General features: G+C 37.5%; 1 protein-coding gene across 7 annotated transcripts in view; it reads left to right on the top strand.

The window, feature by feature from the left end:
- LOC109087598 (roundabout homolog 2-like) overlaps window positions 1-25,301 on the top strand; it is a 141,836-nt gene extending 116,535 nt beyond the window's left edge. For 5 of the 7 annotated variants that reach the window (XM_042732790.1, XM_042732788.1, XM_042732794.1 and 2 more), the window contains 20 exons: window positions 1,149-1,320; window positions 3,546-3,751; window positions 10,249-10,330; window positions 10,631-10,799; window positions 14,805-14,971; window positions 15,384-15,505; window positions 15,620-15,836; window positions 16,071-16,195; window positions 17,493-17,670; window positions 17,914-18,141; window positions 18,380-18,419; window positions 18,523-18,662; window positions 18,784-19,059; window positions 19,225-19,369; window positions 20,971-21,192; window positions 21,876-22,060; window positions 22,232-22,336; window positions 22,428-22,601; window positions 22,815-22,957; window positions 24,528-25,301. In XM_042732790.1, coding sequence (XP_042588724.1) covers window positions 1,149-1,320; window positions 3,546-3,751; window positions 10,249-10,330; window positions 10,631-10,799; window positions 14,805-14,971; window positions 15,384-15,505; window positions 15,620-15,836; window positions 16,071-16,195; window positions 17,493-17,670; window positions 17,914-18,141; window positions 18,380-18,419; window positions 18,523-18,662; window positions 18,784-19,059; window positions 19,225-19,369; window positions 20,971-21,192; window positions 21,876-22,060; window positions 22,232-22,336; window positions 22,428-22,601; window positions 22,815-22,957; window positions 24,528-24,539 — 3,108 coding nt within the window. In that variant the 3' untranslated portion in view covers window positions 24,540-25,301. The remainder of the gene's footprint in view (window positions 1-1,148; window positions 1,321-3,545; window positions 3,752-10,248; window positions 10,331-10,630; window positions 10,800-14,804; window positions 14,972-15,383; window positions 15,506-15,619; window positions 15,837-16,070; window positions 16,196-17,492; window positions 17,671-17,913; window positions 18,142-18,379; window positions 18,420-18,522; window positions 18,663-18,783; window positions 19,060-19,224; window positions 19,370-20,970; window positions 21,193-21,875; window positions 22,061-22,231; window positions 22,337-22,427; window positions 22,602-22,814; window positions 22,958-24,527) is intronic. The other 2 variants (XM_042732791.1, XM_042732789.1) reach the window with 1 other exon arrangement.
- Window positions 25,302-25,570: the final 269 nt, after the last annotated feature.

Below are 25,570 nucleotides of genomic sequence, written 5' to 3'. Positions count from 1 at the left end.
AAAATGATACAGTGACACACACACACGGCCAAGTAGGAACAATAGAGCAGCTGTCAGTGCTGCGGCCTAATGCTAAAGGAGGAAGACTCCTTAAAATCCTTCGGCCTTGTCTTTTGTGTATCTGGCATTTTTCCTAACCTGAGATAACACAGCTATTGTTCGGCCGTGAATCTCAGCGGTCAACTAAATTTACACCCGAGTATCACATTGAATGCACCGTGATGTTCTATTGATGTAAATGCAAATCAGCCATTTCATCCAAGCTCTTAAATCTAAGTGATTGTGATGAATCATAAATTATATCATTGGACCGATTATCCCATGTCATTTTTTAATATATTTGTAATTTGTATCAGTCACGAACAGTAATGCAACATGTATTAACTGAATAAGCAATATGCCACAAGAGGCTGCATGTTAAAATGATTTTACTGTGATTAAGGGTGTTGGTAAAAACATGTATGCACATAGTCTGTAATGTGTTATTGTTTTTATAAGATAACAGCAATATAATGTTCATTTGATAAGTGAATGCATAATGGTTTATAATATTTTATATGATGATAAATTTAACACATTTTAATAACTTGTATTATTAATATACACTAATATCAATTAACTGTACTTTATTCATTTTAATAGTCAAAATCTAGCCTGTTTATAGTTGATGCATTAATATAGAGTTTTATTTATATGTGCAGTGTTGGGGGTGATGCATTAAGTAAAGTTAATTACGTAATCAGATTACTTTAAGTCACTAGTAAAGTAAAGCATTACTTTTTAATTTAGAAGGAAAAATCAGAGTTACTTTTTCAAACACGTGATGCCAGTTACTTTGTTCCCCATGTCTTGACTGACAGCTCTTGTGTTGCCATGTTGAGAGAAATCGGGAGTTCGTGTAGAGGCGTTGTGTGTGAACATGATGATACTGTAGTTCTAGACTAAATATAAACATGTATTTATTCAACTCACTGCACAAAAACAGATTCAATATTCCTCAAAATGAATAAAAACCTGCAATAATTAAATGTTAAATAAGACAAATATCATTTATCTGAGCTAGATAGCCAAAAAGCATCAACTTAAAATGTGATTTATCATGTTTAGTCTTTTAATAGCGTTTAACAGTGTTTGCGTGGTTTGAACAGGTCCTGCTCTTTCCCAGTCAGCCACCTTCACAGTCGGGCCGTTTTTCTGTGTCGTTAAGTGGAGAGCTGACCATTACAGATGTGCACAGCGAGGATTCTGGGTACTACATCTGCCAGGCCATCAGTGTGGCAGGCAGCATCTTGACCAAAGCTTTGCTGGAGGTGGAAAGCAGTGAGTAAATACTTCAAACTACCTTTGGACACACACACACATACAGTTGCCCTTTCATACACCCCCACCAGCTCCATCAAACACCGGCGGTTGGCTTGTATTGATATTTTAATATCAGTCTAACTACATTAAAGGTCCATAACTGTACATGTAATTGAATTGCTTGTGTGAGGCCTTATCACAAAGATTTGAGTAATATTTTTGTTTGCGTTTGAACAAATTGCCACTTCGCCCTGCCGTAGCCTTTTTGCGCTGAACCAAAATAAATTAAAAGTCTTCAAAGCCACCCCAAATTAACATTTCTGCTTCTGCAAATGAGAGAACAGCAGGAAGCTCTGGAGACGTAATCAGAAAGGACAGGGCACAATTGAGCTATGCAAATAACCTCAGGAACATATGCCGCCTCCGTCATGCTCCCCGGTAACAGGATAAACTGTTTATGTGTACTCCACGTGTGTGCGTGTGTACCAAACTGAGTCTAGGCACATCACATGAAAAACCTTCGCCAAGACTTCAATATCTGCACAGTCTGCTGTAGGTTTGCTAAAAAAAATCAGGCTTATAAAATATAATCGCATTTCCCAGAAGCCCCTGTGCCTGCTGTGGCCTCTAAAGACAACGTCCCTTGCATGTTGGCATCATCTGACTGATGTTTGCTGTAATGTACTTACCTGATACATGATGAAATTATTTATGGAAGGACATATGTATGTGCAGCGCAGGGTCACTACACCCAAGGATGGTTCTCATGCCTCTGAATTTCACATCATGTAGAAATACAACTCAGTTTTGTTTGAGCGATACAGCCCTCATCTTCTTTCTGACCTTATGGTCTTTTCTTTTTCTTACCGCTGTGGAGGGAAAATGTCAGAGATGCAGGCTGCCTTTCCCAGGTCCTTGTTTTTTCAAATGAGAATGCTAAAGTAACCGAATTGTCAATTATTTATCTATGGACTTTTCTCCTCGCTTAGGTCAATAGACAGTAGGTTTTGCAGCTCTAGTCAAACAAATAATGAATTATTCATGGAAACACAGTCGTGTTAAGCCATCACATTGGTCTATAGAAAGAGATGTAGCTGAACGAGAGGAAATGGAAGAATAAATTGTAGAAGAACACAGGCTACTGTAATTATTCTAGAGTGCTGTGTTGAAATGTATCATCATGCATTTTACATGCTATATTGCTGCATATCTTTGAACTTGGAAAAAATTCACCTGTGTGGAAATTCGCTTGTGTAGAAAAGTGAAGTAAAATGCATTTTTTTTCACTCAGTGCTGTAAGAGGTATATGTACATGGTCACATACAGGTGCATTTCAATAAATGTTGTGGAAAAGTTCATTTATTTCAGTAATTCAACTCAAATTGTGAAACTCGTGTATCAAATAAATTCAGTGAAGTAGTTTAAGTCTTTGGTTCTTTTAATTGTGATGATTTTAGCTCACATTTAACAAAAACCCACCAATTCACTATCTTAACAAATTAGAATACTTCATAAGACCAATAAAAAATTTTTTTTAGTGGATTGTTGGCCTTCTGGAAAGTATGTTGATTTACTGTACATGTACTCAATACTTGGTAGGGGCTCCTTTTGCTTTAATTACTGCCTCAATTCAGCATGGCATGGAGCTTTAGAGTGCATCCATCTTTACCAGTTATTGACCCATAAATATTGTACAGCAAGCTTAAAAGCACAGAATAATTTTATTATAACACAACACAGCCTGCTAAAGGTGTTAAAATGCATTTGGCTTAGTTCCACTATGCAATAACATTACACATTCATTTCAAATAGAGTTTATGTTGTACCACAACTCAATCAAATTATATCCGGAGGCCTGTGTCATTGATCTAATTAAAATCAGATGAATTACTGATCTTTTTTGTTTTGGCAGACTGTAAGAGTACAAAACATATAGGCAGTTAAATTCAGTGAATTTTTTACTTTTACCTTTTGCTTAATGTGTTAGTGCACAGATGAATTTAGCACTGGACATTTGATACTTTTTTTAGTAATTGTATGTGTTTTTGTCATTATATGTCATATTGCATGATGATATTGTATTTTACCATCATGTTACTCTCAAAATCTTAATTAGAATAATTCACAGTGTGTCTTTTTCAACAATCTCTTGTGTATAATTTGAACGAGGTGGATGATATGGTGGTGTTGCATGTAAATATGGTTTTTGTAGCCCACGCCTCTCTCATTCTCTTCACCCTTAGCCCCATCCGACCGGATCCCTCCCATCATCCGCCAAGGACCAGCCAACCAGACACTCGCACCGGGCACCACGGCCCAATTGCAGTGCCACGTGATGGGCAACCCTCTTCCGAGCATTCAATGGGAGCGCGACGGCCAGAGAATCCTGGGCAACGACGAGCGCATTAGCCTAATGGAAAACGGCACTTTACAAATCACAGCCCTGCAGGTACTTCAGTCAAGATAGTCTTTAAGTGTGCTCACGAGGGTCTGTTTTTCAGCATCTATGGCTTTTATTTTGTTAACTGCTCATACCTAGGGGATATTAATGTATATATATATTTTTTCCCCAAATCGAGCCCTCTTCAGTGCATGTCCCATCACAGGGGGTTCTTTTCGTTGACAGACACCATATGCTATCACAATATCCCATATGAACATATTTCACTTGCCATGCATTTTCAGACACGCTGATGTGACGTTTAGACACAGACGGTTTCTGTAAAATGTCATTACCTCTTTCCGATCAATGGCGGGGGCATAAAACGCGCAATCGAGTTTACAGCAAACAGGCAGTCTTAATTAGCAGATCGATTTTAATACTTGCTCCGTGGACGGTTTCGGGGTGACCCAGCCGCTCATGCGAGAGTTGTGCACGGCGATAAAACTGGTAATTATGATTGTAATGGGAGTGTGTGCCGTCGTTAGTGTTAGCGCATGCTAGCCTAATGAAATCCATTCCTCAAGGCCTCAGGGGTGTGTGTGATTGCAGGTTTCACCTGAGGTCGTGGCACTGCCGTGAACAGACCTGATGTGTTAATTGATTGTGCCCGGGAATGATTAACAGTCACTCATGCCTTAATTAAATGCTCATTCTGGGATATAGAAAGGTGGGGAGGCTAGCAAACTTTATGTGCTACTCTCAGCAACCTTGTACTCTCTGCAATGTTTGCATCACATTAAACTTGCCCTTGATATTCAGTGCAGTGACTTTACGGACAGCTCATGCCAAAAATTTGTGTGAATTTAAGTAGCAGCCTCATTTATCACTGAGAATTTAAGCTTTTGTGTTGAGTTGTGTTTATTTGGATTGTTAAACGTTGCATGCTTTGTTCAGATGGGCATCTTTGGCTCTGGTGTTGGCCCTGTCCTCTCTGGTCTGGTGCCTCCATTGGCCCCCTTTAGTCCACGATTACCCCGGCATGATGAGAGAGTACAAGGGGGCACGGAGACTGGGGTTTACACAGATGGTAGCATGCGAGTGTGTGAGGGAAGGGAGAGAGTAAGGGAGAGCGCTGTGAAAAGGTGCCATTATACCGGGAGAATCGCCAGAAACAGCCTGCTCTCGACTGTGCCAGGGGAGTCAGGAAAAAGAAATGAGAAAAAGAGTGTGTGTCTGTTGGACAGAGAAAAACTAATAGCTTGGAATAGTTCACCCCAAAATTCGGTCATTATTTATTCTCCTGCACATTGTTCCAAACCTCTGTTTTTATTGTAAAGGGAGTTTTTTTGAAGAATGTTCTGGGCCAGTATTTTTAGGATAATGAAAAGTCAATGAGGATAGGACTGTCAAACTCTAAAATGACAAAAGCAAAAGCATATCATATGACTTTTGCACAATATTTCAAGACTTTGAAGCTATATGATAGCTTTGTCTGAGGGACAGGCCAGTGTTTTTTTAATGTATATTATTTATATGCTATTTAGTATTTATTCATATTTTATATTAGCTTTTATTTGTTTTGTTTAGTTTTTTCAGTTTTTACTTTAATTTTAGTTTAGTAATTTTGTTAATGTGCTTTTGTCAGTTTTGTTCTTTTTTTACTAAATTTCTTTTTAATTTTAACATATTTTTATTGCACTTGTACTTCAGTCATTTTAGTTCTATATTTTGTTTTAAATTAACTTTGTTTTAAAATATTTTAATACACTAAAATATATGGAAGCAAAATAATGCCAAATGTTTTTGAATTAAAAAAGATTGTTGAATTACAATAATTGAAAAAATATGCATTGCATTAACCGTACTTGCATATTAATGCATTGAATTTTTAAGTCTTGCATTATTATGGGGCTGATATCCAACATGGTTGTAAATTTAAGCCATGAATATTTCAATTAAAAACATTTCAAACAGATTTTTATAATCAAAAATTCAAGAATCCATATTCATCACCTTTCAGATTTCACTTCCAAAATATTCGATCTGTTTAAAAATACAACCTATAATATTCAACAAACAAGTTTCAGTCCATTTTATTTCGGTTTACAAATTCGCTTCCACAAATTCAGTGGTTCAAATTCGACAGTAAATTCAATCGTTTCACATCCGGGAACAGCAGGAAAATCAGTAGATTACCGAGCATAATCTCATCTGCTGTAAATCGTCTTCACCAGCAGGAGGTGTAAGCGCGTCTTGACAAGCATCAAAGTAATAGAGACGAGAGGCCTTCATAAAACGTCATTTGTCGAAATGGACCGAGCGGTGAGTACAAGTTATGATTTTATTGATCAGTATACTGTATTTATATGCGGAATATTAAGATTAAGACCCAAATCATTGTTTACTCAAGTGTCTAAGTGATTCATCTTTACCCCGAGTACAGAAGCTGTGTTTTTTTTACTGCAAAGGTGATGTGATCAATATAAAATCCAGAAATCTTTTGGCTTTTTTTTTTTTTTTTTTTTTTTTTTTTTTTTTTTTTTTTTTTTTTTTTTTTTTTTTTTTTTTTTTTTTTTTTTTTTTAAAACCACTATAATACGCTGAAATAGAGAGTGTATTGTTTGATTATGCCACTAATGACAAGATACTAAATAGCACCATTTTTATATAGCACCATTAAATACAACCCAATCGCAATTCTAAAGTAAATCTGCCACTTGTAAATTAAAAAAAAAGTTACATTTCTACCACTATATCAGTTATTCTCCGTCTTTTAATTAAATAGGACTTGTCTCTGCTATGTCCAGGTAAGGGCTTCGTTTCTCAAAAGCATCGTAGGTCTAAGTAGATCGTAGAACCAATGTCCCAGTGTTTCCCGCAGCCTTACACTCTATTCGTGGCGGCAGGGACGCACTTTAATAGCGGGAGAGGGTAGCGGTTTCTCCGGTGCTGAGCTCACAAACGCTGCCTTATTATGAAGCATTACATGCAAAATGAAATAAAAATGAAATCGAACATTTTCTAAACATAGTCGGTTTCCTTCTGAAATACAGTGATGAAAAACACCCGCTCTGGTTTGATTTTGAGAAACGAAGCCCTTACCTGGACATAGCAGAGACAAGTCCTATTTAATTTAAAGACGGAGATTAACTGATATAGTGGTAGAAATGTAACTTTTTTAATTTACAAGTGACAGATTTACTTTAGAATTGCGATTGGGTTGTATATAAAAATGGTGCTATTTAGTATCTTGTCATTAGTGGCATAATCAAACAATACACTCTCTATTTCAGCGTATTATAGTGGTTTTACTAAAAAAAAAAAAAAAACAAGCCAAGAAGAGATTTCTGGATTTATATTGATCACATCACCTTTGCAGTAAAAAAAAACACACTTCTGTACTCGGGGTTAAAGATGAATCACTTAGACTTAGACTGAGTAAACAATGATTTGGGTCTTAATCTTAATATTCCGCATATAAATACAGTATACTGATCAATAAAATCATAACTTGTACTCACACGCTCGGTCCATTTCGACAAATGACGTTTTATGAAGGCCTCTTCGTCTCTATTACTTTGATGCTTGTCAAGACGCGCTTACACCTCCCTGCTGGTGAAGACGATTTTACAGACAGATGAGATTATGCTCGGTAAATCTACTGATTTTCCTGCTGTTCCCGGATGTGAAACGTTGAATTTACTGTCGAATTTGAACCACTGAATTGTGGAAGCGAATTTGTAAAGCGAAAATAAAATGGACTGAAACTTGTTTGTTGAATATTATAGGTTGTATTTTTAAACAGATCGAATATTTTGGAAGTGAAATCTGAAAGGTGAATATGGATTCTTGAATTTTTGATTATAAAAATCTGTTTAAAATGTTTTTAATTGAAAAATTCATGGCTTAAATTTACAACCATGTTGGATATCAGCCCATAATAATGCAAGACTTAAAAATTCAATGCATTAATATGCAAGTACGTTTAATGCAATGCATATTTTTTCAATTATTGTAATTCAACAAGCTTTTTAAATTCAAAAACATTTGGCATTATTTTGCTTCCATACAAATATTTATATTTTGTTTTAAATTAACTTTGTTTTAAAATATTTTAATACACTTGGTTTTAGTTAACGATAGCAACAATTGCTCTTGTCACCTTTATCGGAGTTCATGAAAGTAGTGGTGTCTGAAACATGACAAATTATTCTTTTGAGTCAAATCTTTTCAATGAATCAGTTGATTCATTTCACAATTCACAAAATGTTTAATTGAATCAACTAATATTGAATCATCCCGTTCATTCGAAGATCTGACTCCAAAGAATATTTCATAAATCTGGTTCTCAAGTTAAACTGGCTCAAAGAACTAACTGAAGTGCCCACTTCAGGGAAAAATTATCAGGCGACTTATATTTCAGTCTGTTGTGTGACTTGACATATAACACAAGTCATGGTGCTTTTGAGTTCTTTTTGAACTTGAAAGCCTCAGTCCCTATTCATAGTAATTACACGGAAAAGAGCGACCAGCACGCTCTTCAAAATATCATCTTTTGTGTTCCACAGAAGAAAAAAAGAAAGTCATACAGGTTTGGAATGACATGGGGGTGAGTAAACGATGCCAGAAGTTCAATTCATAGTTGAGCTATCCCTTTAAATAAGTAGAGGATGCAAATGCATATTATCAAAATATTTATCTCCCTATTTTCTTTTCCGCTCATGCATTTTTAAGTGTGTTTAGCGCTGAGCCCAGAGCTGCCATCTATGATTAATCAGTCGATGCCCAGTTGCTTACCTCTCTAAGCCCTTCCAGTTTTTCACCAATGACTAGCCAGCACAGCAGAGGTCTAACCAATGAGGTTATCCACTAAAAGAGGAAGATGTCACAGAGAAAACTGTTTCTGCACCTTGTGTTTGCTCTTCTCCTCTTCCCAAGAGAGATTCATAAGTGACCAAAATAACACTCTCAACAACACACTCTTGTACTGCCTGAGGATATAAAGCTACTCTTCAGTACATGGGTTTAGTTTCAGACAAGACTTTTTCTGGCTTTTCTAATATCTGCTGTTTACGTCAGCTGCTGTTTAATTCATGCTAACATGCATTATGCTGCATAAAAATGAGATTAAGATGAAACAGACACATCACAAGTAAGTAGACAGCAATTCGAGGTCATGGTGTGTGGATGTATGTGTGCATCCTCAGACGTGTCATTGGTGCCCCTGAGCTGTCAGCACTATTAGATCGCTGTCATGGAGAGAGAGAAAGAGAAAAGCTTTAGAACATCTCTCACTGTCGTAAGCAATTTCTGCCTGACTTCTCCCCTCGGCCCTGTGGTAAAAATTTAATGCCCCTCGCCCTCCCCACCGCTCACCAGTTTGTCTTTGTATTTCCTTTTTCTTCCTGCACATTCAGTACACCCATGCTAACTCATATGATAGACACAGATATGTTAAATCAAACGGACAGATGAAAATTCACTTGGGTTCCCACGATGGAAAGATTTTTAGACTTACGGAAATACTAGTATGAAAACAATCTCAAACTCTGATGGATTCCTCTGATTAAACTGTTCAGCATGGTTTGCTCTTTTAAAGTGTTTAATTGGTTAGACAGTTGCATACTGATTTCTGTCTAATGTTATTTGCATACACTACCATTCAAAAGTTTGAAGTCAGTAAGATTTATTTATTTATTTAATTTTAATGCATAACAAAGAAAAAAGAAAACAATAAATACATAAATAAATATTCATCATAGAATCCTGGAAAAAATGTATTACAACTAGATTAATTTATTACATCTAGATTAATGTATCACGTTTCCACAAAACACAACTGTTTTCAATATTGATAATGAGAAATGTATATATATATATATATATATATATATATATATATATATATATATATATATATATATATATATATATATATTAGTGTGGTAATAATGGGGTTCGACTTTTAAACGGACAATTGATTTCAATGGAATTTGCTGTTAGCATGTTGCTAAACTAATTATGTGTTACTCTAATAAGCATATAAATACATTATTAAGCACACAAATATTGAAGGAAACACTTTACTATAATTAGATTTAACTATTTCTTTCATACTTTTCAGTACTGAATGAATTACACATATTTGTAATAGAAATAAGGAGATTTTCTCAACTCGTCCACAGTCTTGAGTGTAGTTTTGTGCATGTGTTGCAATGCACTGCAGGGCTTCATTCTTTGTGAAAGATACAGTTTATAGTTTGCCTGTTATAGAAGTAATTATTTTGTCTCTGCATTGGGTACATGCCTATGATGCTGTAAAAAATATGTCAACATACGAGCTCACTGGGTTTCACAACAGCACATTATTTTCTTCCTGTCTCTTACTTCAATAGTAATAGGAAAAAATAACTGTTGATCCTGTATTACTGCGAAATAATAGGCAATTTCGAGGAATTTGTGCTCATTTGTCAAGATTTCCACGCTGCTCCAAGCGGAGTGAGGCAATGCATTGTGCTTGAGTTTATCCATACAAATGCTGACCCTGAGCCTGCTGTTGCTAGGAAACGGACTCCGGGGCCTACACCTGTGTTGCCTCCAGTTTGAGTGGAGAGACGAGCTGGAGTGGTGTACTCACAGTAAAAGGTAAAAAAAACACACAAGTGCTCCATCATCACCTTTATGTGTCCTTATCCTTGACAAACTGCATCATATCATCTTCAAACTGAGGGAGCCGCTTCCGTCCAAGTATAGACTAACATGAAAACAGAAATATCCTTCCCAAAAATTCTGCAAACAGAACTATATAATGTCCTATAAATCTAGACTAATATGGAAAGAGCAAGAGTTTTCTGATATATTCTGCAAACACAACCATAGCTCACAGAATGATAACTTGAACCAGTATGAAGACAGCATGCTTATATTCTGATCTTATCTTTACAGAGAGTGGCGGTCTCTCTGTACCCCCGGTTTCAGAGCCTTACCAGCTGCCTGGTCCACCCCAGAAGCCTGTAGTAACTGATGTGACCCGTAACAGCGTTACCCTGACCTGGCAACCGAATGCACATGAAGGCGGAGCGGCTGTCACCTCTTACATCATTGAGGCTTTCAGGTGAGCTGGCGCACTCTGTAAGCATCTCCATTCTGGTCCCTCCCTGTTTGTTTTCCTTCCTAGCCAAGATAATATTGTTTCTTGCCAGAGGCTACTACAGAGGTCTATTCTTCATTTTTTATTAATTCACTGTCACTGTCTTGGCGTCGCTGGTCAGCCGTGACAGACGGGATAATACCACTGTGTGGCTGCCCCGTCCCTGACCCCTTTCCCCTGCACTACTGCTCCTCACAGTCATGCGAGGGCAGCTACATCCTGCGCTTACATATCACATCTTGCCTCCTATAAGAATCACTCCCCTCAGGCGGAAACCTACTGCCAGAGAGATCTAAATTAATAGCAACTGTATTGGTGTTCTACAATTGAATTTTAGACATGGACTGAAGAAATCTGGCTTATTTAAAGGGGATATAGTTTTATGAATTACTGAATTATTCTATACATTTAGGTTTCTTTGTGGCAGTTTAGTAATTTAGCTTTACTTGACTGTTTTCCGCACTCTTATTAAGAGGTTTGCAACAGTGCCTATGTAAATGGCCTCTGTTTTGATTAGCTAACCTCTGCATATCGGCATAGCACACAGTGTAGTTCCTTATGGCAGGATATGTTTTAAAGGCAGTTAATTGCACAAAGTTTTGTATGGAAGGCCGTTTCCACCACAATTATAAAAAAATAAAAAATTGTTAATTTTTATCTCATAATTCTGACTTTGAGATATAAGACTGAAATATAATTCCGAGTTTATATCTTTCGATTCAGATTTTTTTCTCTCTCTTCTCTCTCGCAATTCTGACTTTGTGAGTTATAAATTCCAATTCTGATGTGGGAAAAACCGGCATGTTCTCAGAATTGTGAGTTTATATCTTACAATTCTGAGTTTATTTCTCAGAATTGCAGCTTTATATCATGCAATTCTAACTTAGAGAATTCTGACTTAAGAATTGCAGTTTAAATCTCGATTTTTTTTTTTTTTTTACTTTTTTCTCAAATTGCCAGTTTATATATCGCAATTCTGACTTTATAAGTCGCAGTTGCATGTTTATATCTCAAAATTCAGAGAAAAAAAGTCAGAATTTCTAGATGCACACTCACAATTGCGAGAAAAAAGTCAGAATTATGAGATAAAAAGTCACAATTACCTTTTTTTTTTTTTAATGAGTGGCGGAAATGGGCTTCCATAGTTTTGGCATCATAACAATTTCTGAATTATTTTATTTCAACATAGTTTTTATAAATGTGCTTGGTGAACCCAGTAATGCACAATAATGGAGCTTCAATGTGTGTGACAGTCATAAAATTGAAAATAAATATAATGAGGTACAATGAAATATAATATAATTAAAATATATATAAATGTGTGTGTGCTTGCGTGCCTGTGTGTGTTTACTTGTTTGCAGTTATTTGATGAAGGTCCTACAGTACCAGGCTCATATAGACTGTAAAAAAATATGGACGTAGTGTCCGTGACGTCACCGATAGACTCCTCAATAGCGGTTTTGAAGCTCAAAGTGTGCAGAGCGGGCCGTCGCCATCTTGGCAGCGCGTCACCGCGCGCGACTCTCCCGGAAAATCGAAAATGGGCAAAAATGCGGGAGCTGGTTGCTGAAGCCACGCCCACCTAGCGCGACATAATAAACATAAACCGCAATCCAGCTGTCACTCAAGTGGCCACGCCCTTAATTATGCAGAACTTTAAGGCTTAATAAAATTTAAACGGATGAGTTATAAAAAAATTCACCCCTCTCACAGTTGTCATGAAGGGCAAAATTAGCAATATAGACCAAAATCATTTTTTGAACCAGGCTGTAAACATGTTTTTTTCTGCTGTAAAGTTGGGCATTTTAACATGGGGAGTCTATTGAACTGACTCCCATAACAAGCCACCCACAAGCCTCAATTCAATGAATTACAGTTTTAGTCACTTCCTTATTGGCTTCACGAGAGAGAGCTTGACATATTCAATCAATCTTGCACCTACAGTACCAGGCTCATCTGGTTTAATTCAGCCATTTTTAACACATTTTCTGAATTAGATTTTGCTTTGTAGAATAATCGATTAATCATGCTTATTTTATTCTCTTGGCAGTTCTAATAGGATACATATACTGTATAAAAAATGATTCTGTTTTTACTTTTATATAATGAGTTAAAAAAATACATGCTTTCAACTTTAAAATATTTTATCAGTATAACATGGAAACTATTTATTTTGTAATGATTTGCTTTAATATTATCAAAAAGCCAATTATTAGTAATTAGTAATTAGTTTAATCTTACACAGTATAAATGAGTTTGTAATACATAAAAAAAAGCTTTTTTATTTTCCAAAGGAGTCCCTCATACAGGGATCATCATATTTTGGTGTCAAGGGCATCAAAAAATTAAAAATTAAAATAAATAAATAAATCCTTGCTCTTGCTGTTTTAGGTTTTGTTCAGAATGCCAGAGGTTTGATCATAGAAGCTCGAGAAATATTCTCACTCTGATAGCTGAGGGTCTCAGTATGACATGCTAATGAATTCAAATTTAGTCCACACAGACACTTCTTTAAGCTATTGTAGGCTGGCTGAAATGGGGCTACCTCTAATTACAGAACCAAGGTCCTGCAGTCCTTAGAGGGAGGGCAGACAGCAAATGGGATATTCAGCAACGGAGATGTAGAGAGCCACACACACACGCACATTTTCATTCTTTCTCTATTTCATATACACACACTATGTCACTGTCCTCTCCCTTGCCCCCGGGTAACAGTTAGCATGGCCCCACATCCTTAAAATTGATTCTTTATCGAGTGCTGTGGGGCTGAAAGGGGTGTTTGCTATACAATTTCCTTCCCTGAGGTGCTGTGGAACACGGAGCGCTGGGAGAGGGAGGTGGAGAACAAGTGAGGGATGGAAAAAAAATAAGATTAAATTTAAGGAAAATAAAATCTATTCACACCACAACACAATAAAAAAAAAAAAAAGGGTTTATGTTGCGGCATTCTTTTGGAATATATGCATGTTTATGCAGGTGTTTATAAGAGCCCAGTAATGGTCCTGCTGGAGAAAAGGGAATTGTCTGTGCCTCAGCCTTTGCCTGTTTCTTCCATCCCAGCTGATAGCAAAGTGACCTTGGATTTATCGCTCCTATCGGTGGGCTGCTGAAGGAATATTTACGAGGTTCCCAGCATTTATGGCTTGGCCTAATTGTGCAGGTCGGGCTTTTATTGGCTTTGTGTCTGTGGCAGGAGTTGCCACCGGGGAAAAATAAACCTTGAACACGACGCACGTGACCGCTGCTCTAAACAAGGATGATGGTTAACCACAGACAAGTGAAGAGGAGTATCCCAAAGCCTTCTGGCACAGACAGATGTCTGTGCTTAACGTTCGTTGTTTATTAGATGGGGATGCATGTTGTTATGAATCTTGCCCACCTGTATGCCACATCTAAGTAGCTCTCTTGGTTCTCATTAAGTCAAGTTCATATTCCTGTATGCTTAGGTGTGATCTGGATGATAATAAAAAGCTGTGTTTTAAATTCTATACCCCTGTACACAATCCGTCAATGTTTTTAGTTTGTTTAATAAAATCTCATTTCAGTATCCAAGGTGATTGTTGCATTATGACAAGCCTAGTCTGTGCCATAAATAAATCTATCACCGCAGAGACATTTTTCTAGTCACGCCAAGCACTGTCAAGCCAAAGGCTACAAGAATAGCATCACAGAAGAGCTGGGTCATTAAACAGACACATGTAATGACAATCAAAAGAGTGCAGATAAACATCTATGACATTGACTTTGCTGTTAAACCCTCCTCTCTCTAATGGTGTGCAACAGCTTCAGGACAAATGTAGGACAAAACATTTGTGTATTAATGTTTTATTCAGATTGAGCTTTATGGATCTGCTGGTTTTGATATTTTAGAGCATAAATAAACACATATGGAATTAATGTTTATGTAAATGTGATGAATAATTAATGTAGTAATATAATCTCTATAATCTTTCTGTCTATATTTTTCAGCCAATCAGCAGGCAGTACATGGCAGACGGTTGCAGATTTTGTGAAACTGGAGAAGCACACGGTCACCGGACTGTCTCCGAATACCATTTACCTGTTCATTGTGCGGGCAGTCAATGCTTATGGCTTGAGTGACCCCAGCCCCATCTCAGAGCCTGTGCGCACACAAGGTCTGTACGCTGGAGACCTGTAATACGAATGATATGTTGTATAATTGTTATTTAGGTATACAAACAAATTACATGTGAAGAGCAAAAAAATTAGGGCTTGCTTTTCAATGTGGATTGGATCTAATCATGAAAACATATTTTGCACCAGAGGCAGAAGAAAAATATTGTATATCTATTTTGTCTGTTTTTTTAATTTAATTTCAATAAAAAAAATTACAATGAAATACCATGATATATAAGCAAAGTGAACTTGGTTATCTTTAATCAAACTAAAGTGCATTATTTTTTAGGGGATAAAATATGACCTCTTTTTGACTTAATAATTTTGTCAGTTTTCTTGATGTATTCTATATTCAAATAGACACACAATTTAAAGATGTTAATACTGGAAGTTTCTTGTTGTCTTTTGCAGATGTCAGTCCTACAGGTCAAGGTGTGGACCATCGACAGGTGCAGAGGGAGCTGGGAGAGATGGCTGTGCAGCTTCACGAACCAGCACTGTTGACAGCATCCAGCGTGAAGATCAGCTGGAACGTGAGTGCTGCTAATATCTGCCCTCCAAATCAGCCCCTCGCCGGCCGTATGATTCTTCTGCCGCCTCACTTTATCTCATTTTTCTGTCTCGGTCTCCCTCTTTCCATCTGTCAGGTCGATCGTCAGTCTCAGTACATCCAGGGTTATCGTTTGCTTTATCGTCCTGTCGGCGGCTCCTGGTCCCAGCAGGAAGTGAAAGCTGCAACAGAGCGTAGCGCTGTCATCGCTAACCTGCTCAAAGGCACGGAATACGAGATTAAAATACGACCCTACTTTAACGAGTTCCAGGGCATGGACAGCCGTCTGCTGACGTTTCGCACGCCAGAGGAGGGTGAGATATCTGCAGCTCTTTCAGTTTCCATTTGATGCACTTCAATTTAATTTTGTTCTAATCAATTCAATTTGGGTTCATTCAGCCCAGCCCGACTCAATTCTATTCTGTTGTACATAATATGAAGATGAATCGCTTCATTCAAGCAAATAAAATTATGGAGAGGGCTAATGTAGATTTACTATTAAGGACACTCACTTTTCAAAATGTTATTTTAATTGAATTCTCTTCCAGTTCCCAGTGCCCCCCCTCGTGCTGTAACCGTGGCAACAGTCAAGCTCAGCAACAGCTCAAGCATCAGTGTATCATGGCAGCCTCCTCCCACTGAGATGCAAAATGGAGTCATCCAAGAGTATAAGGTATATTTTAAAATGCAGAAGTCATTAAACAAAACAAACTTAGTATATCCCAACCAGACACGTTGCAAAAAGTAACTGGTGAAAATAAAAATGCTGCATGATATGTCACAATACATTCAGCATATTATTTGATTTGAATATTAATGAAATATATATATATATATATATATATATATATATATATATATATATATATATATATATATTTAATAGTTGATTTTTGTTGATTGTTTCATTTGTTTTTCTATTTTAAAGTCCTCAACATTGTTTTTATCAAATGTAAATTCATGTCCCACTCACATTTTCTTGATTAAATAAACATTTCTTACACTATCAGAAAAATATATATATATATATATATATATATATATATATATATATATATATATATATATATATTATATTTTTACATTACCAATGCAATCAATATTCTATTATAAATGATGGTAACAGTGATGTACTGTTTTTAAGCATTTTACATTTATTCCAAAACAATAACTCAAGGCAGTAACAATTTAAAAAATATATTATATTTATTTATGAAATTATGTTCAGCTATTCTTTTTAATAGTTAACTTTTAACTATTTTTGCATTTTTTGGATCATCAGTCATCAAAGCATGGTAAATATTGTCACAGACACATAGATTTACCTTAAATTTCTTCAAGCTGATTACTCACTAAAACTCCCACAGATCATGTTTTCATACCATTTCAAGTCCAATTTTGATGTAACAAAGTGGTTATATCTAAGTGTGTGAGTTGTTTACTTAATTTTTTTAATTAGCCTTCCAAGTAGCTATGTTTCCATCCACCTATTTTTATGTGCATTTTGGGATATTGCATAAAAATAGCTGGATGGAAATATCAAGATGCGCATAAATTCTAAAAATAAGTATAAAAAACTTGTAGGATAAATTCTGTATCCAATGTAGAAAACATGCACATAAACTGACGCAAACACTTTTACTGAATAAATTCCTTAATGCGTATCAAAAAGACTTTGCAATGGGATTTATAGCATGAACCAATCACAGCCAAACATAACCAGTCATATCGCAATGGATGCATTGTTTCCTCTCACATGACGTTCCCACATTAATCCTCAGTTACCCCCCAGCAAACTCACTGCACGCTATAGGGGTTCTGTTAAAACTCAGTGGGCTCAGGGGAGGCGAGCGACTTTTCCTGCTAGTGTCTTTCTTGGAGTCTTCTGCAGATGTGAGTCTTACAGGTCAAGGACCAGGTAAGGACATTTAAGTATTTTAAGTTCAGATCTAAGTGTTATCTCTTTTCAGGTTTGGTGTCTGGGTAACGACTCTCAGACACGCTACCACATCAATCAGACGGTGGATGGAAGCGTGCTGACAACTTTATTAAAGGGGCTCTTACCCGGCGTGTTGTACCAGGTGGAGGTGGCAGCAGTGACCAGCGCAGGAGTGGGCACACACAGCCAGCCCGTATCTGTGCTTATCAGTGAGTACTTGCTGAAAAGCCAGCTGTGACTATTAAACTGAAAGAATTAAAGAGTAGAGTGATGGGCTTGTGGAGTTGAAGTACAAAAGAATTGTGTAAATTCTCTCTGATTGCTTTTTAAAGTCCCGCTATGAGACTAAATTGCTTAATTCTTTCCAATAAGCTGAGTCCTATTAAGACATTCTGTCTGAGTAACACTTTGATCTATCTTTGCTCTCTTTTCGTTCTCTCTCTCCTTTTCAGAATTGCCCGCAGAGCAGCCTACAGTCACAGGTGGAGGTAGTGAATCTGACGAGAATGTAAGTCTGTCTGAGCAGATCACAGACGTAGTGAAGCAGCCTGCCTTCATCGCAGGCATTGGCGGGGCATGCTGGGTAATCCTTATGGGATTCAGTGTGTGGATCTACTGCAGACGGAAGAAGAGAAAAGAGCTCAGCCATTACACAGCATCATTTGCATACACACCTGCGGGTATGCATGCACATATCACACCAAATGACATTTCACATTAAATGATGATTTAGCAGTGTTATTTTAGTATTTATATACTATTTAGTTGCAGTAATTTTAGTACGAAAACCTTATTTCAATAAGGTGACAAGGCATCTTTTATATTTTTTGTTTCAGCTTTATTTCAGTTAATGGAAATCATTTTTAATAGTCTGAGTTTTAGTTAACAATCACAACACGTTCTTTCATTTCTCTACAGTTGGTTTCCCACATGGAGAAAGTTCTGGACTTAACGGAAGGTAAATGGCACTTTTAGCTTCTTAAGCATCAATTCAGAATGTAAATACAGTGATTAGTTCATTCTATATTTAGTGATATTTTTGGATATGTCTGGATATGTAGGCCTGGTATGATGGGTGCTAACATGGGAAATTACCCGTGGCTGGCTGATTCTTGGCCAACTACCAATCTCGTGCACAACGGGAAAGACTCGGTGAACTGCTGTACATCTAAACATGACACCCCGGAGAGATACTATAATGGTAAGACTCGCTTTTATAGAGCAACACCTCCGGCTGTATTGTTAAATTAATTTAACATTAAGTTTCCACAGCACAGAGTCTCATTAATTAAACCTTAATTAATTTACCATCGCTTCCTCAGAGGCGGGAATCTCTAATTACCTCAACCAAAACGAGAAGTACAGCACAGACTCCAATGAAGGCCCCATCTACAGCACCATTGATCCCACCAGCGAGGACCTGCGCAGTTTCTCTGCTCAGTTCTCTCAACATACCACTCCCTACGCCAGCACTCCCATCATGCCTTTCACCAACCAGGCGCCCTGCAGCCCTGAACAAGATGGCAGCCACTGGATGACTCAGCCTGGAACCTCCAATGCTCAGTATGCCCAGCCAGACCGCTCCAAGACTGATAACGGTATCTTTCCAGTCTTATCTGTTCCCTTCAGTGCTAATACAAATGTTTTGCTTGGCTGTGTTACTTTAGTATTTTTAATATACTATTATAGTACTTATTATAGTGCTTTGAATTTTACATTTTCACAAAATTTTGTTATTCACAAAATTGCTTGCTTTCCTACAGTAAAACAACCAAAGCAGAAGTTGATGGGGAAGCCAGTGAAAACGCCATCTCTTAACTGGATGGATACGTTGCCGCCACCACCTCTCTCTGGAGATCTGGACGAGTGTGAAGAGGAAGATGATAATGAACTAATCCAGGACATGGGGTAAAGTTCACTGGAAGGCTATAGATTTAGCTCAGTGCTGCGCCAGCTGAACCAGCCTGAAAAATAATGTTACCATTATTTCAACTAAAAAGCCACAATTTTGATACTGATAGTGATTTGACATGTTATTTTATCTTGAGAAAAACTTTAAGTCAGTTAAATAGGTCAGTTAATAGCTGCCCAGAAAGTGTCTCAATCAGGACTTTGGCAGAAAAACAAATCTCAAGTCTCTACCCAAGTTCACACACACAATTCATTTTAGTTTTTAACATCATTTCCATGTCTACAACACGACATCTTTTACCAATTTGCAGCATGCTGGCTAGCTGGGAACATGGCCTTACTTAGCCTTCTGGACAAGGTTTTGCTGATTGTTCCAGGAACAGTCTCAGAATCCTCAGGGCCAGAGTGGTTTGATTGCTGTTGACAAGGTTGTATATAGAGGCTAACAAAGTTAGCGATATTCTATCCTTGAATCTGGCCTGTTTCCTCATGACGACCTGACTGAATTATGTTTTCTTTTCCTGGTCTGTATCACATTAGTTCCTTGTTAGAGAAGCGCGCGGTCAGCAGTAGCCGCAGAATGCCCCAGCCGCGGGCGCTGACGGGTAAAAACACTCGTATTGCTTTCTGCCGCCACTTCAGCCCAATGGCTGCCCATGAAGGGCACTAACAAGGGCGAGTCACATTAGCCGCAGCGGTTAACCAAGCCCTGGCTCACAGTGGAGATCCGTGAATCCGATAACCTTGACATAGCCTCCCGCAGTAACCACATTAGCCAGTGATAGGCACAACCCTTCTCAAGTTTCTTCCTCCGAGCGTTAGACGTTGTTCAGGGCACAAGCATGCAATGCAGTACTCATAGCTAGACTGGATTTTCATGACTTGTCCACAAAAGTGTGATGAGCTAATGAATCATAAGGTTAATCTTTGTGGCAGCCGAAGGCAAGAGCATCAGCTCTGTTATATGACTATAATTTTAACTCACCCTTCAACTCAGCGAGGCCCAAGAACTCAACAAAAATATCGAGCAGCCACATAAACCAAGAGCGTGTCGTGTGTAGGTGTCATTCAGCTCAGTGGTTTGCCCTCAAAGTGCCCAAGGCATAACATTGAGTCAGTGTCACTCAAAATGCCACTGAATTTAACTTCTTTTCCATCGCTCTTGCATTGATTGGTCCCACAAGGCCTAAAAGATCACGCATATTGTTATCTGGAGGCCAGGCTGTCTCTTTTGACACAACAGCAGTAGGAATCGATATGCCACCGGTTGCATTGACCAGGTGATTACTGCAGCAGGCAATCGTAATGAGTGTGCCATGATTGATTTAGCACAGAGGTTCTGGAGTTACTTAACCCTCTGCTAAAAATGAGGGAATTTAGTTATAGAGCAGAAATAAAGTCACTTATTCTCCCAATTTAAGTGAGAAGGGCAAGCGAGTGATAAGAAAAGTTGATGTTATATTTATAATAATAGATAAGTGGTGGGCAGAATATGTGCTCTGGCAAAGTTGACATGTTTTCAATATGTTTATCATTATTTAGAAAGATTCTAAAGTTATCGAGCTGTAAATAATATTGAAACTTTTCTACTCACTCAGGTCCGATGAAGAAGAGTGGTGTCCTCCTCTCCCGGATAGGACTTACCTCATGGACGGCGTGATGGAGGACGGTCCCGCTCCTCCTCCTAGAGGAGTGGCTTCTTCCCCCACCACATCCTACAGCCACCAGTCCACCGCCACCTTAACCCCATCTCCCAGAGATGATGGCCACTGCCTTGACATACCACGCTTGCACCAGCTCGAACAGCCACAGATAGCACGGTGAGACTTGAAGTAAAACTTCAAATAATATTTCACAATTATTTCGTGCATTAGTGTTTTTTGTCAGGTCAGCATTTCAGAGTTTATTTCTCTTTTTGACAGTTTGAGTTAATCATTTGTCAACGAGATTTGCTTGCTATAAACTTTATGGTGCATTTCAAAACATAAATTTGATAAGATGCAGCATAAACAACATTTGCTTTTATCTCGAGGCGACGTTCCCTTTAAAATACTTAATGTAAGCCATCCTTCATCTTTCAGGGAACTGCTCTCCTGCATTAATAGACTAGTTTATTTGTTTTCATTCTCTTAGGAGAATTTTTACAGTGTTATTATTTGTTCCTGCACAGAAAACTTGTTATATGAATAATTTATTCCTCTGCAGGTCCATATTTGTAGATTATTAGGGCACAGAGCAAATATTGAGACTCTCATTAAGCTTCCTGCTAGACTGCAGTTGCGCCAAGTTTAGAAAGATCATTTACTTTTACAAAGTGCTGAATTTGGCCTACTGTGTTTTCAATTTAATGTGAGTTCATATAATAGTGTTTGTGTGCCTTATTGGCTGCAGATCTGGGTTAAAACAAAGAGATCTATTGAATGGGGTGCATTAATATATATCTAGCAAATTTCATGCTGTCCAATTTTGTTTTAATTGACCAAACATTTTTTTTTGTGGACAGCCGGTTGCCATGCGGACCTGTGCCTGTGCCGCGAGCACCAAGCCCCCCTCTAACCCAGTCCAACCCAAACCTGGCGGCCAATCAGGAATGCCCTGACAACACTGTGCCACATCGCTCAGCACACAAACGGGATCTGAGCCAAGGAGCTGCCCAAAGTGTAGAGAACATCAACAACACCACACCAGGTGTGTTTCCATTTCTATATAAACGTGCCACAGAAGTTTTGCTGCTCAAGTAAAATACAACTTTCATGGTCACAGCAATATATAATTAGACATTTTCTGCCTAAAGCAACTTTTACAATAGCTACAATTGTTTTAGCTGCTTCATTGTCATGTCTCCTCCCCACTTTTTAGGTCGAGCAAGGCCGTCTGCAGACCACACACCGCCTGGGCAGAAGTCCAAGGTGAAGAAGAAAGCCTCCAAGAGTGGTCAATACCGAAGAGATATACTGCAAAGTGGTGAGTTACTGACCAGGCCTTTTCTAGAATGAAGTTAGTTAATCATTTATCCTGCTCCCGCATACTAAACATGCTGGTCACATCTCTGCAGATCTGCCCCCTCCACCAGAGCCACCTCCTGAGGATGAGGTCGACTGTGGTCAAGTAGAGGGATTCGAATGTGGACAGACGTCCCTCGAGAGAGCGGGCAGCTCCCATTCTTCCATGGAGAGGAGAGAACAGAGCACACCCAACCGGAAAAACTCCTCTCATAGACGAATAGACGGTTAGAGCTGACACCTGACAATATAACTTCAATACTATAAAAACATTTTGTCTATTAAAGGCACAAGCATATATCATATATATATTTTTAATGTAGATGTAAGTATATATAGGATTAAATAGACTGGCTTTTTATTTTAAACTAAATGAAAGTTCTATTGTATCAATACACTTGTGAACCCTAACATTTTGGTTTTGTTTATGTGGGTCACAGCAGAAGACGATTTAATTCCTTACAACAAGCCCAACTTCCTGTCTCGGGGTCAGATGTCCAACAATTGTTCCACAACAGGAAGTTCATCATCACGGGGGTCAACAGGATCACGGGGGCACGGAACAGGCAAGAAGAGAAATGATGTAAGACCATCATCAGTAACTTTTCTGACACTGTAAAAAATATTTTACTTAATCAGTTTTTGTCTTTTTTTAATCACTAAAAACAACAACATACAAGAGTAATATTTACAATTAAATATGCATGTAAATGATTTATTGTACTTAATTTATACAAAATATTAATTTATAAAAATGGCACATTACATTAAAACTTGTTTTCTTAAGAGGCATATTATTCAGCTGTCTTTTTATGATAGAAACAAGAAAATGCCTTGCACAATTTTGCTTCTCAAATAAATCCATATTGTTTTTAGGATGCTTAGATATTTTTATAGTAATTCAAGACAAAAATAATACTGATTAAGACAGTGGTTTTAAGTGTATGCTTTCAAGATTAATCCTCGTCCTCCCAAATCCTAACCCTAATCCTAAATCTCACATTAGCCAAACACGGCCTCGCAAACACATACATTAGTTTTCTCATATCAAACACATGCACGATTATTTAAAACCAAGTTTTTCAGCTCTCAAATACAAAAGTAGACATACTTAGAAAATTTCGTCATATTCTTCCTTACTAAATCTGCTGTATTCACCAAAGAGTAAATGTCTGTACAAAATAAGCAATGATCTTTATTACACCATAATGTTTGATAGATAGATAGATAGATAGATAGATAGATAGATAGATAGATAGATAGATAGATAGATAGATAGATAGACAGACAGACAGACAGACAGACAGACAGATAGATAGATAGATAGATAGATAGATAGATAGATAGATAGATAGATATAGATAGATAGATAGATAGATAGATAGATAGATAGATAGATAGATAGATAGATATAGATAGATAGATAGATAAGAAAGAACTAGTTGCATGGGCTAAAGGGGCTTTAACACGTTTTTTTTTACAGTATCTCCCTATTGACATGAATAGTTGTGTGATGGGAACTGGGTTATGCATATCTTAGGTCACTCCATATGGGCTGAAGAGTCTCTTCAGATGTGTGACCCCCTCTCAGGTTACCCCCTCTGGAACATAAAAGACTGGCCAAATAAAAGAGGGCTATTCGTTCCCCGCGGAGAGAGTTTCGGGTTACCTCGTACTGTCATGGTGGTTAACGTTATCTTTCCAGTCAGACAGAGAGTGTGAATAGGTGCTTGACAAAGAGAAGAGAGAAGGGGTCTGCTCCTGAGATCGCCTTTATTCTGCGTCCTCAGATCTTGTCACGTCACATGATGGACAATCCCTGCTGCATTAAGTCATCTATAGACATACCAAACCAAAAAGGCTTTCTTTTGTCCTGAGAGAGGCCACAATTATGGGCTGAATAGACCAGCTAAGCTGGATGACCAGTTTAAATGACCAATTAAAACCATTAGCTACCAATGAAGGGTACATTTTGGGCAAATTTACAGTGGTAAATAATGACCAGCATTTTCCATACAAAACCATCTATATGGTCCAAACTGGTCTAAGCTGCTTTCAAATGCCAGTATTTGCATCAAACATATTATTCTGTCAGCTTTAAATAAAAGTTTATCTTTACTGATTCAAATTTTTATCCTTTGCTTCTCTTCCAGGAGATGAGATAAGGGAAGGCTGTGAGACACAGGAAGCTTGACTTAGACATCCCTCCGTTTCGTGCGGATGCTGAAGAGAAGAACCGAAGAGAAGTGGATGAGTGTACAGATTTCAGAGCGTGAATCTGGGACTTTTGATTACGTTATGAATTATTACTGTTATTTATGACCTTCATGGGGGTATTTTTCATCACGCTGTCACTGTAAATAATCATCCGTTGAAGCTTTTTACATGGGGTCCAGATGCCAGGAAAGAAGAGTATATTGTATTTATACATGAAAGAAGAAATGAAATCATGTTAAAAGCTCCGATATTATAGATAATGTCTGAATGTGCCAACCTCTTGTAGAAATGTATACAGCAGCATTTCAAAGCATAATAATATTGCACTCTCGTTGTGTTGGAGAATAACAACAAAAAAATAAATAAAAATAGAAAGCACAATGTGTGTTGTTTGACCAGCCAGCTAGACAGCCAGCCTCACGACCTAACCGAGCCGAGGACGCTTCTGTCTGTCCCTCTCTGTCTGTGGATCCCCGTCGTTGCAGTCACAAGAGAATGTGGTGTTTTTTTCCCTCTTTCTTTTCAAAGCCAAGAGAGTTTGTCATTTGACGACTGTTGTGAACGATTGTACTTGTCTTTTTTTTTTAAGGAGTGTTTTGGAGATTGTGAGGAAATGTATTTCATTCAAAAAAACAAAATTATGTTCATTTGACTAACTTTTTGGTAGTCCTTGTTGTTTTGTATAAATAAAATACATTTGCTGAACTATATGGGTTTGCCCTGGTATGAATCGTGTGTGTGTGTGTGTAGGTGTGTTTGTGTATTATATATATATATATATATATATATATATATATATATATAATATATATATATATATATATATATATATATATATACTTATATATATACTTATATATACATATATATAAGTGTGTGTGTGTGTGTGTGTGTTTTACTAACTTTCTTGTCTTTTATTGTAATGTATCCTATAGTTTTTATTTCAGTTTTAGTTTATTTTAGTACATCATGTTAAACA

The sequence above is a fragment of the Cyprinus carpio genome, chromosome B10 (genome assembly GCF_018340385.1).
Source record: "Cyprinus carpio isolate SPL01 chromosome B10, ASM1834038v1, whole genome shotgun sequence".
Taxonomy (NCBI): domain Eukaryota; kingdom Metazoa; phylum Chordata; class Actinopteri; order Cypriniformes; family Cyprinidae; genus Cyprinus; species Cyprinus carpio.
This window is presented reverse-complemented; position numbering and strand designations above follow the sequence as displayed.